This window comes from Phoenix dactylifera, unplaced genomic scaffold (assembly GCF_009389715.1).
Source record: "Phoenix dactylifera cultivar Barhee BC4 unplaced genomic scaffold, palm_55x_up_171113_PBpolish2nd_filt_p 001261F, whole genome shotgun sequence".
Classification (NCBI taxonomy): Eukaryota; Viridiplantae; Streptophyta; class Magnoliopsida; order Arecales; family Arecaceae; genus Phoenix; species Phoenix dactylifera.
In genome coordinates, this window is record NW_024068595.1 from 108,956 (window position 1) to 122,075 (window position 13,120).

The 13,120-nt window shown below is 37.9% G+C and overlaps 1 protein-coding gene across 3 annotated transcripts in view; it reads right to left on the reverse strand.

Annotated features, from left to right (window-relative positions):
- Window positions 1-13,000, reverse strand: part of LOC120103924 (serine/threonine-protein phosphatase 4 regulatory subunit 2-like) — a 64,309-nt gene extending 51,309 nt beyond the window's left edge. For all 3 annotated transcript variants that reach the window (XR_005509705.1, XM_039121881.1, XM_039121882.1), the window contains exons 1-2: window positions 12,880-13,000; window positions 457-537 (exon numbers count right to left, since the gene is read on the reverse strand). Coding sequence is in view for 2 of the 3 variants with exons in the window: in XM_039121881.1 (XP_038977809.1) it covers window positions 457-537; window positions 12,880-12,980 (182 nt within the window). In the remaining variant the exon portion in view is untranslated. The remainder of the gene's footprint in view (window positions 1-456; window positions 538-12,879) is intronic.
- Between the last annotated feature and the right edge of the window lie 120 nt (window positions 13,001-13,120).

The window sequence follows — 13,120 nt, forward strand, 5'->3', positions numbered from 1 at the left end:
CTGATCACACTGGATTAATCCTAACAGTCCCTTAGAGTCTGAAGCACGTACGCACAAACCCTAGAATGAAATAACAGGGAGATGAGTATACAACATTTTGCAACAACAATATCAAATACGTAGTAATTTGATGATTTCAGCATGATTTTGAGTGGTTATTAAGCTTATATGTCCAACAGCATTATAAGATTCAATGACATACAAAATAGGTTAACCAAGGTTATACGAAAATTGAAATAATGAAACAAGCTGGTACACCATTAGAAAATAATAAAATGGTAACTAATTGTATGTGCACATCCTCTCACATATTTTTAGAATGACCAAAAAACAGACAGTCGCATTGGAGGATGATAAAGTTGTTAAACAATGTACATAATAGAAAAATTTAGACAAAGCCTTTCTTACACATGCAGAAATGTAAAACTTTCATTGGACATGCAAAAACTTGCATACCAGAATTTTCCAGTTGCAGCAATGACCTGCATTATACTTCTGATTTCTTCAACACTGACATCACATTTTGGCTCGGCCTCCCTGTAAATTAATATATTGTGTATTTTAAAACAATGAATAGAAGAAAAGAAAAGCAAGAAAAAGCAACTAAAAGGGATCATATCCAAGTGACCATTTTCCCAAGAATAAATAAAATAAAGATAAAAAAGGGTTGTAGAGGCCAAAATACATGCATGGTGGTTCACAAACAAATATTTGTCCATACTACCTGTATTAGCAAGATTATTCCCTAGAGCATTAGAAACCCCCACAATATGGATAAACAGAATAGCCTCCTAGAAAAATGCACATAACAAGTGGATTACCTCACAACTCAAGCAAACACAATCCCTATTTCCTCCAAAAAGAAATGAACAAAGAAAGGAAGAAAAAAAGGATAAAGGAAATAGCACAAACACCTCTGTCCACATTTAACTAGGTTTACCATCCATTTCAATTATCAAATAAAAAAAAGGAATTCAACAATTTGTACCTTAGCCAAGTCCCTTCGTGCTACCTGAACACTTGGCATGGGTGGTGCATGTCTAGGTGTCACAAAGTGTCCGAGCACTCCAAATCTAAATACCTATTGCAGCTAGACTTTAATAAAATAAAACTATCTAATAATACAAATGCTTAGGATATAAGATGATGCCAAGTTCTAGAACCTAGTCTACTAGTCATGAAATTTACATTGATGGAGAATACAAAAAAGGCATGACATGTCAGTAGAATGCAAATAAAGCTAATATAATCGAGTACTTGGAATATTCAAAAATTATAAATGTAATAATTTGCAATGAAGTGTATTTCTGATGCTGTCAAGGTGCTGACTCTTCAAGGACATTGCCAAACACTCGATTTTTCGAGATGATCTGTCGTTTCTTGCAATATCTTTAGCAATGGCCAATACTAATTAAATTTTTAAGCTCAAAATCCTACCATAAATAGGATCCAAAGCTCATCATTAGAAAGATTGTGTTGATCAAATGTTGAATATGCTATTATTAAGAAATGTCTAATATATAAAAAAATAAAAAGTAGATACCACAATTTGCTGTGTTCAAATTAATTTTCTTGATTCACAAGATCTTTTAGTTCATTCTCTTCATTAATCACTTTGTCCTCCTATAAGAGGAGAAAGATCTAACTACTTTAACACAATTGGAAGATCAACGAATTCATAAGGTTAAAATCTTAACATCAATAATGCCCCTTCGATACTACGGGAGGCTATCAAGGGTGGTCCAGAACAATCAGTAGAAAGGTAACACCATCAAAATTCGAAAGTGATTCCCTCACTGTTTTTGCTCTTTCCTCGCTGCTTTTGCTCTTCTTTGAAGGGGCAAGTGCATTCCTTGAATGGTGAGGACTATCCTTGAAGACTGCAGAAGGATGTTAGGTGCTAACCAGGATACTGTCACACCCATATATAAATCAAGAGGCTAATATGACAGCAGACTGGCTGGTGAACAGCAGAAGGGCTAGTGCGATCAATGCTAGATTAGACTGGCCCATTGCCAAGTGACTTTGACATTTTTGAGTTTTGATGTATCTCAAAGTTTTACTGAAAAGGGTAACCTGCTACGTTGTACTTGATATTTTCATAAGAGAAATTGCCCCTGAACGCATACCAAAAACCTCAAAGAAGAATGAAGAACGAATACAGGAAGCCTCAGAAAGAAACAATGAAGCAATATATCACCTAACAATGCCAAAAGAAGCATCATTTGGTGTCAAACCATGAACCACCACTAATAAACTGTCCTCACTCCTCTTCTTTCCAGCTAGGTAATCAACCTATGTTTACAACCCTAGGTTCACACATTATCGTTTTAAACCAGTAATGAGAATGCACCTCTACAGCATTAAGTCCCCCATCCATAAGACTTATAGACAGTAGTCACCAAATAAGTGGCTCAAACAAAAAGAAACATGTATGCTTCCTTCCACATCCCAAATCATTTAACCTAGTCGTAGGCACTATTCATGATGAGCGACAATCCGGATGAAAATCTCCGTGACTGAAATGAAGTCAAGAATGTCTGAAGAGTCTCCATGACTGAAATGAAGTCAAGAATGTCTAAAGAGTCTTATTCACCAAATAAGTGGCTCCAAGCAAAAAGAACGTGTATGCTCTTTTCCACATCCCATATCATTAAACCCAGTTGTAGTCATTATTCATTGATAATCAACAATCCAGAGGAAAGTCTCCATGACAGAAATGAAGTCAAGAAATGTCTGAAGAGTCTATTCCAACCACTGTTTTGCAAAATCATTTTGATAAAAATAAAGACTTTTCATGCAGGTGAGAAATAAGTGTTTCAGTTTGGCTCCTCAATGAGACCATTTGAAAGTTGGTCCTGCGTTATTTTCCCAAAAAGCTAATGGGCAAGCACTCCCCCCCTCACCGGGCTAATCTCAAACAATAAAAGTTTGGTTAAGCATTCCTCCATCCATCACTTATTCCTCTCTCCTATCGTTTCTTTTGGAGAAATTGTCCCATATTCTCCCATAGCCCTCTTTATGCAAGGAAAACCACTTTTTATGCACTGAAGCTATACCATTGCATTGTAAATGACAAATGGTCAACGAGAAAAGACATTGTTTTTATTTTTCTTTTATTTTCCGCTATTTGCATGAGCCATATATTAAGTGCACATTAGGCCATATCAGGCCGGTAGAGGTGTTAGCTTGGATTAGGCTCAATCCAAACAAGAAAAACCCAATCCACTTGTTAGGGTAGGCTGGTTGAGGCTTTGTGAAAAAAAAGGTTGAGGCTCAATCCAAACATTGGAGCTCAGAAGTCTCATCTTAGTCTTATCCCGGACTCAGCACAGCACTATCCCAACCTACATCTAATATTCTCAAACTACCCTGAGAATGAATTTTACAGCCACCCCAACCATGAACAAGGTGACAAGTCATGGGCTATTGCTTTAGCAAATAAATATGGAAAAACGCCTAGCTATATGCTCTCATGTATGGCAAATTGATGGGACAATAAAAAAGCATAAGGGTGTAATTATCTCAATTAGATTAATCAGGAAAATGTTATCAATTAATCATGCATGATTCATTTCAAAAACAATTTTCAACAGCAATAGATGTAATCATCAAGAAATTATCTAGCACACTCATTTTTTCTAGAAATTTTATTGAATATATGTCAGCAATAGCTTTTTTGCTCCTTACTAGCATTGCTTTCCAAATTTACTTACAATTGTTCAACCAGAATGTCCCTGGTTACTCCAAGAAGTTGGTACTTCAGGCCATTCGGTGACTTGTGAGTGGTTGGGAAGTGGGGTTCCCACTAGAAATGGGTTCTCCTAAATATGGTGGAAGCGATTACAGCTTGAGAGGCAACCAGGTCACTACAAAAAAGTGGACCAGGGACTTGTATGTTCAGTTTGATTTTTCAAACCCCTTCACACTTCCCTAATACCTGCGCCCTCCCAACAAGCTCATTCCCTCCTCCCCTCGGCCTCTTGACAAGCTCACCCCCAAAAGAAACCTCTCCCCTTCCCTAAGCCTTCCACCCTAATCCTCCATGCTCAAATAATGCATCAATTCCTGCATAGCTTTGTCCTTCAGCATAGGTCTTGAGGATCAATTGCTGCTCTTGCTTCTTTACTACCATTTGGTCCTCATTGCACCCTAAAGTACAATATGCTCTTGACTAGATTTTCCCCTAAAGTTGCTTCCTTTGTTCCAGCTTTTGATCTCAACAATGTCATTTTAGGGTTTTTGGTAAGAAATTGCTTCATCTGTTAGTTTTCTTTCTTCTCTTTGAATTATAGCTTAGGATTTCTAACTTGCTTGTTTGTGGTCTTAATTTCTAGCCAGAAAGGGCAACCCAGTGCACGAGGCCTCCCAGCATTGCAGGTTTGGTGAGGGTCAGATATACGCAGCCTTACCCCACATGTGGAGAGTTTATTTGCTTATTTCGAAACCCGTGACCTCCAGATCACAATGAAGCAACCTCGATGCCGCACCAATTGCTCACCTTCTCTCAATTTCTAGCTAGAGTTTTTATATTGCCCAGGTTTCACTTATAAAATTTTGGGTTTTTTCTGATTTTTCCTCAAAATGCTTAGATTTCTATTCTCAGCTATGTCCAAGTACAAGCTCCCTGCCTCCTCACCCACAAAATCAACTTCTTAGCCATCAGAGGGAAAAAAATTAAATTAAAAAAGTGAGTTTGTGTCACTTCAATTGTTTCTTTATCAACTTTGTGAGCTGTCCTGCTGAGGCCATCTTTTCAAGACAACTAGCTTTTCCTCCCATCAATTCAATGCACCTACATTATTCAACCCTTCATGTCTAAATTCCATGAAAAAGTACTGATATTTTTTTAATGTGTTCTTTGCTTAATCCCATGAATAGTAGATTGTCTTGCTTGGTTAACATTATCATGGATTTTTTACAACATGGTGACAGTCTTTTTTGTGTTTTCTTCACAGATAAATGCTTTGGATGAGGACTCTACTTTGCGACATCAAATTTTTTAATTGATTTGGTTATTTTGCTTTGGCGATTGGTTGGGAATCCGGTTTTAGTCTCTATTGTCGGAGTTACCGCCGGCACGCGTTGCGACGACCGCACAGTGAAAAACACATGCGGGTCGTTCATCTCATGAAAGTTCTAAGGAACGTAGATTTAAAAAATTATGAGTTCTCTAACTCAAAAAATTATGAAATCTAAGGAAAGATTAAAATTACTAACTTGATTAATTTTCAGATCTACCATTCAGAAGTATAAAGATCATATCTTTACCTTTGAGCGGGTAAGATCTTCACCGCTATCTGATGATCGATGATTTGATTCGCTGTGAAGCCGCACAAGCGTCCGACCCTCTATAGGTATCTATACGAGGTAGATCGCTCCAAGAACCTTGATCTCACCGGAGTGCTAGCTCCCTTACAGAGATCCTCTTTTTGATAGCTGATTTTCTCTCTCTTTCAATCAACTCCTTGATTGCTTTGAGAGGAAGGAAAAAGAAGAAGGACGAAGAGGAAGAAGATGGCGCTGCTGTCTCTTCCCTTTTTCTTGCTCATGCCAGAAGGATAGGAGGAAGGGGTGGGCGGCTGAATCAAGGCACATCCAATGCTTCTAAGCCCTACACACCATCCCTCCTTTTATAGGCATCTCATGCCTATCTAAACAAGGAATAATTTCAATGAAAAATCACTCTTGATTCATCCCTCCAAATTCTACCACACACCTTACTTAATTCTTGTACACCCCTTACTTAATTCTTCCACGCCTCTTACTTAATTCTTCCACACCCCTTACTTAAAAGGAATTGGAGAAAATCAAGGGCTCTCCTTGCGCCGTGTGGCAATCCAGGGGAAAGAGGAGAAAAAGGAGGGGCGGATGCCCCTCTCTTGTGGCTTGTGAGTCAAACAAGGAAAGGAGGGCGGACGCCCCTCCTTTCTTTGGTGCGGATAAAAGAGGAAGGGCACACGCCCCTCCCTTATTTCTCCTTTCACATGCATGAAGGAACCCTTCCTTCCATGCTATGATTTCCTAATCTAATTAGAAAACATGTGATCCATCTTGTTTGATTTAATCCTAATCCAATTAGGACCCAATGTGTCCTCCAAATTGATTCATGATGTGAATCCTAATCCAATTAGGATCCAAATTGGACTTCATGAATTAAGTTCCTTATCTAATAAGAAGTTCTAATTGATTAAGCCCAATTGAATCAATCAAAATTGCAATCTAATTGCAAATTTTTCTTCTTTAACTCACTAACTTTAGTGGGTTAAACCACTTATCAATCAAATTGACAATCAAGATCTATTGTGATTCTAAATCACAATCCAACCGTCTGAACGATCAAAACCTCTAATGTATGTGACCCCATAGGTTCTATTCTATCTGGTAGTGAGATAGAGATCATAATATCATTGAAACTTCTTTCAATAGGTTGAAACACTTTCAACTCTTCTCTTCAAAGTTCACTGATCATCAAGTGAATACCTTTTGAGTCCACAATCCACTAGTGACACCTAGCAACATATAGTGGAACCCAGTAGAACGAATGGATGAACCTCTAGATGCAATTAGCGTACGATACAGTACCTCTATCGTGGATTCCAACAAGATGGAGGTTATGGATAACTCCTCAAACTCCATCGTCTGTCATATGTTAAATTTATTTGACTCAAGTTCGAAATTGGAAAACTCTTTTTTCAAAACTGCCTGGCTAAGATCTTTCAAACTTAGTCTCATAAATCACATAGGATCACTCCTATTCTATAAGATCGATAGATCCATCTAGATGCAACCTTAATCCGACAGTAAACCTAATGTAGCCAATCTGCACCACAAGGATCCTTAGGGCCATGTTTATGTGCTCGTCAAACTACAGCAACCTTATTGTGATTAGTTGAGGCATCGCAAATCTAAGTACTAGTCATACAACTGCAGCATTAAGTAAGTCACTGACGAGTTGATAGACATCCAAGTGAATTCTTGCTTTGGTCATGCTCAGTACCCTTATTCTCTAACAAGCACTTGCACAATCACTCCAGTGTCCCTACACTGTGGACTTAAGACTCGTCCATCAAGGAGAACGATCTGTGCACTAATCTCATCGGATCGATCACCGTCCTTCATGATGATCCATCAATCAGGAGCATTTCAGGAATTAACTACCTAATGGCACGTCTTAAATTCTCAACTCTTAAGAATATGTGTTATCATCTTATTAATTCCTAAGACGATTCATGGACACATAATAATATGAATGAACAAAATGCCTAATTTTATTAATCAATAAAAAGATCAAGCACAAATTTTATGTTCCAGAACAATTATAATGTGTCTGCCAAATTGGCTTCTAGGGTATACTTCTAACATCTATCACATTGGGCTAGTGGTATTTTTCTTAGGAATATATTTAGATTATTTTAATTTTGTCGCGCCCTAAGCCCATCACCTGGATCGAACCCATCACTTGGGTCGATCACATGACATAGCCTAGCCTGGGTGATGGGTTCAGGGCGTGACATATTTCACCATAGTTTTTAGTTGCATGGTCTTTGATATCTAATGTGGATTGTTTTGATCTATGATGCTCTTGTTTGTTAAAAATACTATTAAAAAGAAAAAGAGTTGGACTTAGGATCTTTCATGAAATTAGATTTAGTTTCCTACCTCTATTCCACATCCTGTCAAACAGGTAGACTGGTCAATGATTTTTGTTAATCTACTGGAGATGCCTACATATAAAGGTAGGAGAATTGCTTATGCTATCTGCCAGTATCGAAACTTTTGGATTCTACGCAACACTTATCATGAAGCTTAGTATGAAAATAACGGAAGTATATTTATGTTCTTCAATGCTGCTTCTATAGTCAGTTTTCTTTTATATATATAATTCTTCTTCTTTGAATGCCATCTCAGGGCATGTTACATGAAGATTTGATTGGCTAAGGACTTACAACTTATATCTGAATCAGGATGCATTCAATCCTCCTGTAGCATTAGGGCTTAACCTTCATTGGTCATGGTTTATTATGAACTTCGGTACAGCACTTATGGGCTGCATTAGAACCTTTTTCAAGATCTGTATTCTGATACAATTCTTTTAAGGAGAGGGATTCTGATAAAATTATGCTAATAAGACTACTACTTATACTACAAGCACTATAAGGCCCTTGTTAACAAGAGATTTCAGACATAAACTACAAAATTTGTGGTGCCTTGAGTAAATTTGATCAAGTACTCTTCCACAAGTCCACAAACATTTGACCCAACCATCACCAACAAGCTTCATCCAACCATGTGAAGTGGCTTGATGAATTCATGTTTTCTATTAATTCCTATATTGTATTATATATTTTGCTGTTTCTTCCTTTTTCCTGCATTTTGCAGGCTTGTGCATCATGCTACCAATTGGTTGTATATTTGGGACTAATCTAGATTGTTGGTCTGCTCTAAAAAAGTAATCTAGATTGCTGGGATTAATTTAAATTGTTTCTATATTCCAAATGTGATTGGCAGAAACATTTCTTATTTCATACTTGAAATATGGATGTATGTTTTACGGGGATGGATCATTCAGAATGGGTTCAAGTTTAGCCAAGAGACACGAACGACCACGCAAATTCTTACCGGCCAAATCCGACAAGCAGAATGATGCCACGACATAGGGTGTAGACCTAGTCATTACAAACCACAGACTGAACATACTGGCAAGCAAGTGTCCGCTTATCTCCCTCCATGAAAAGCAGTCTTCTCGAAAGAAAAGAACATTCATCGGATTCACTTCAAGTCCGAAGCCATGGGAAGATCTACCTCTCACCTAGCTGAACTGCCAGGTTCACAAGCTACCAACAACTTCTAGTTGAATTGTTTTTTTGTAGCCTCGTTACGCAACACGATCTCCTTGGTTCTGTCTGATCAAGCGTCAGCCTTGATTTTATGGCTGGTTACATTATTGGGTGAACATACTCTGATTCATTTCAATCAAGTTGGGTGAACATCCATCTATCTATCCCTTCCCTCAAAATGTTGTCGCCATAAAGGCTCACTTTTGGTTCATGTTACATTGTTGTCCAAGTTTGTGGTCTATTATAGCCCATACAATGTTAGAGGTGTCCCATCATTTTTTATGTTACCCTATGTACCCGTACCTGTTGTGGGGGTTTTCATGTTGCATCTTATAATTGACACTACTTAGTTCCCTAGCCTGTTTATATTAGCAACTCGAATGGCCCCTCGAGCAACTATTGCACTTACTAGGCTAGATCTTAGTAGCTTGAAGCAAGTGCAGGTTGTGCGGGTACATAGAAGCAGCAAGGTTAAAAAAGTTAGTAAATGGAAGCACCTAGGAAGCATCCGTACAAAAATAATACATAATAACAAAATATATGTAATATATTTTAAAAATACATGTAATATATATTTTTAAGAAGAAAAAATTGATGTTGGTCATGGGATTTAAACACATGCACTTGGGCCTTTAGATTTTTCCCTTAACCACTCAAACAAACTATGAAATCTGATTTGATGTAGTAATAAAATTAAACCGGTGCCTATAGTATATAAAACAATTCAATAGTTAAGCACGGACTCAAGCCATCCATTTATTTCTCAATTCGATGGTTCATGTTGCGATCCATGTGCTCTAATGGGATTGGGCCCCCTTAAACTAGTGCATTAAGGCCAAAACGAGATCCTCGCCACTATTCTCTTCACTTCCATGCGCTTGCTCCCTCTCTCTCCAGTGTCCCTTCTCTCTCCCCCTCTATATCGAGTGTCTCATTTCTCACTTTCTCTCTCTAGTGTCTCGCTCGCTCTCTCACTCTTGTAAAGGGAAGATGGTCTCTCGAGGTCGAAGAAGACAATGTCAAGGAGCAGCCCAATTAGTAATGAAAACCCGGTCTTCAAAATGAACCCCGAGGTGGAGGTCATCACGAGCTTCAACCGGATTATGATCTGTGATGATCTCATCCAAGGATCTAGGCCTATAGCTTCAAAAGCCCTCCCCTATCCCTGTCTTCTCCCTCTCCAAAAATCGTCCACCATTCATGCTCCTCTAGGTGATTTGTGAAGACCTCCTCCAACCCTAAGTCTAGGTTAGCAATCTCACCCGTCCCCTTTTACGGTTTTGCTCGTGCAGCCGCAAACCAAAAATCTCAAAAATCCCTACAATCTCCCCTTACCATGTCTCTCTCTTCAAAGCCAAATTACAAGATTCAAGGAACCAACGTCTCCAAGCCAAATGCAATTGAAAAGTACAAGTATGCGGTTCTAGGGTAGATTTGAGGGATGGGGCCAAGCATTTCTTGGTGCTCAAGGCCAAATAAACAATTATGGCCAATGGATTTTGATGATGTGGCTCGAAGGTTCACCTGTCGGTGCATCTCTAGCTAGATCATATCATGAGCCTTTTTAGACTAAGCCATGTAGCACATGTATGTCCATAGCTCTATGCTTCCTGACATGCCTTATTTTATTTTAGGTTTGTGCCAATGAGGTTGTAATGTCCAATATCATGAAATGAGTTATATATTGCCATCAATGTATTTTTAGTCATGTTGTTTAAGGTTTGAAATAACAGAAGTTCAAGATATTATGTTATTGATGGTGTAATGGAGGAGATGGCAACCGGATGGAACCTATAACATAAGTAGGTCCACAAGGATTAGTATCCATTTTTTCACTATTATTGCACATGGTTTGGGTGAGGACGAGAGTCATGTGCAATTGTAGATCTTGGAGGAACCCCGTCCTTTCTTGGAGGCCCCATCTTTGGATCACCAGGTCCATAGACATAAGGCAGAATGTCCTCCTTGTGTTCTTTTTCTAAAATAAATAGTGAAAATCAAGTGCAAAGTCCATCTTTATTCAGATAGTTTGTTTCTTCCTTTACAACGTATATCCAACATGTCGAATACAAATTAATATATATATATATATATATATATATATATATAATATTAAGAACTTTTGCAGTGATGGGAGTGAAATAAGATAGAGGAATAGTCATTGTTGAAAGAATGAGAGGAGGAAAATAAGGGTGAAATTCTCATCCCAAAGTCTACAAGAGCCAACATCACCCATCGCCTATGAGGTGACTGGATTCAACTAGTTCCAAACCAATTGAACACTAGAATAGGCAGCAACTCATTTTTTGCCACACTCAAATTGATGTGAACCAAAGATGTTTACAAAATGACTTCAGCAGTCATGACTTCCAAAACAAATCAAACATCTTTCATCAGAAGCGTCTTTTTATATAAGTCACTTTGGTGAACAACTTTTTTCTACTTCAGCAGTTTACAACAAACCAAGGATTCCCAAAACATAAAGGATATATTTAAATTAATGGAGTTGATTACAATAACAGTTACTAGTAGCGATAGTAGCACACTACGAGGATCAATGGGTTCTAAGTGGCTCCTCAAAAAGCTTCAACAAACTATTTCATGTACAACTATTCATCAATCATGTGACTAACATCAATAGAATTTGTTGATCCCTACTCCCCTCTGTATGTTCACCTTTCTTTTTACAATAAGTACCAAACACTCCTTGGTTCAGATCTTGCACTCTTTATATAACAACAAAAAAAAGAGCAATACAACAAGAAAAGTGAGAAAGTATTTATCAATTCACATAAAGGTGGTAAGAGCCTACCCTAGGTTGGGATTTATGGTCAAACTAGGTGAAGTATGTTTTAGTTTCAACTACTTTCAAGTAAGATTTTAAGTCCTAGCAGGACGGGGGGCATCCCAGCCATCCCATCCCATTCCTATGAAAAAATAGGACCGGGACAGAATCGGGACTCAGAAACCCATCCATGGGTGGAGAAAAGAAGAAAGGAAAGAAAGCCAGGAAAGAAAGCTGAAGAAAAGAAAAAAGTGAAAGGAAAGAAGAAGAAGAGGAGGAGGAGGAAAGAAGGAAAGAAAGGGAGAAGAAAAAGAAAGAAAAAGAAAGGAAGGTAGAAAAAAAGGAAAAAAAGGAAAAAAAGGAAGGAAAGAAAGCAAAAGTAGTAAGAAAGAAAGAAAGGAAGATGGGGCGAGAGATACAGGATATCCTACCAGGATGCATGACCGAGACTGCTACTAGGATGGGGTGGGATAGTGGGGCATCCCATTCTATGGAGAAACCAGAACACACCCGTCCCATGGGATTTAAAACCTTGGTTTCAAGTTTGCCTAACCAAATCGCACCGACTCTCTTATTCCAGCAACTTGCATGGCTTGAGCAATACTATTATTTGCATATCTATTTCATCTTTCAAAACTATAACCGACCTAAACAATTACTCTAGTTATAATGAACTACCATGAAGCTAGAAGTTTTTAAACATTTCTTTTTTTCCTTTTTGAACAATACGGTGTAATGTGCCACCACAAAGGGTTTTAGTGCTAGAGCTCTCCCAAGACCAAGCCCTTTGGAGGAGTGTCAAGCATTGTACCCAAGTCCTGTTGGCTAAACACTTCTTTTTCTATTATATTATTGATCTATTACAGATTCAATGTAAGATTGTTTTTTAACCTGTTTGAACTACAGATCCTGCGTTTCTTAATCTATATGTATTTTTTTCTTAAGAATGGTGCAATTCAACCTTCTCCTGTTTTCAGAATTTGCATTTTGGCTTAGGATATAAATTTTTTCCTTATAAAATCAAACAAGTGTTTGGCTGAATGAAAAATATTAGCAGACTTTGATTGGATCCAATTACTTGCATGCAAGTGATAACAGAAATGGAATATGTGATTTACAATACGTTCAAAATTATAGATGCAATGAATATTACACTTACAACATTGCTACTTTAAAGCAAGGAATGCTGAACTGGCCCGTAAAGTACCATAGTTTCAGCAATAAAGCATAGTTTCAGCAAAATCCAGCACTTACTCATCATTTGCATGATGCGGGATCATATTCTCTGAGTGATGATCAACATCAGTAGAAGAAAATGTTGCTGACTGTGGACTCTCCATGATTGGGTTCTCCATTCAAGAATTAGTTATAGCTGCAGAAACAAAGAAAAGATAAGAATTATAGCTAAAATAAAGAATATTCCCAGTAAGACCACATGCTCACAAGTTCAAAAAGCATGTCAAATGTTTTCCTTTCTTAACATCATACAAATTAT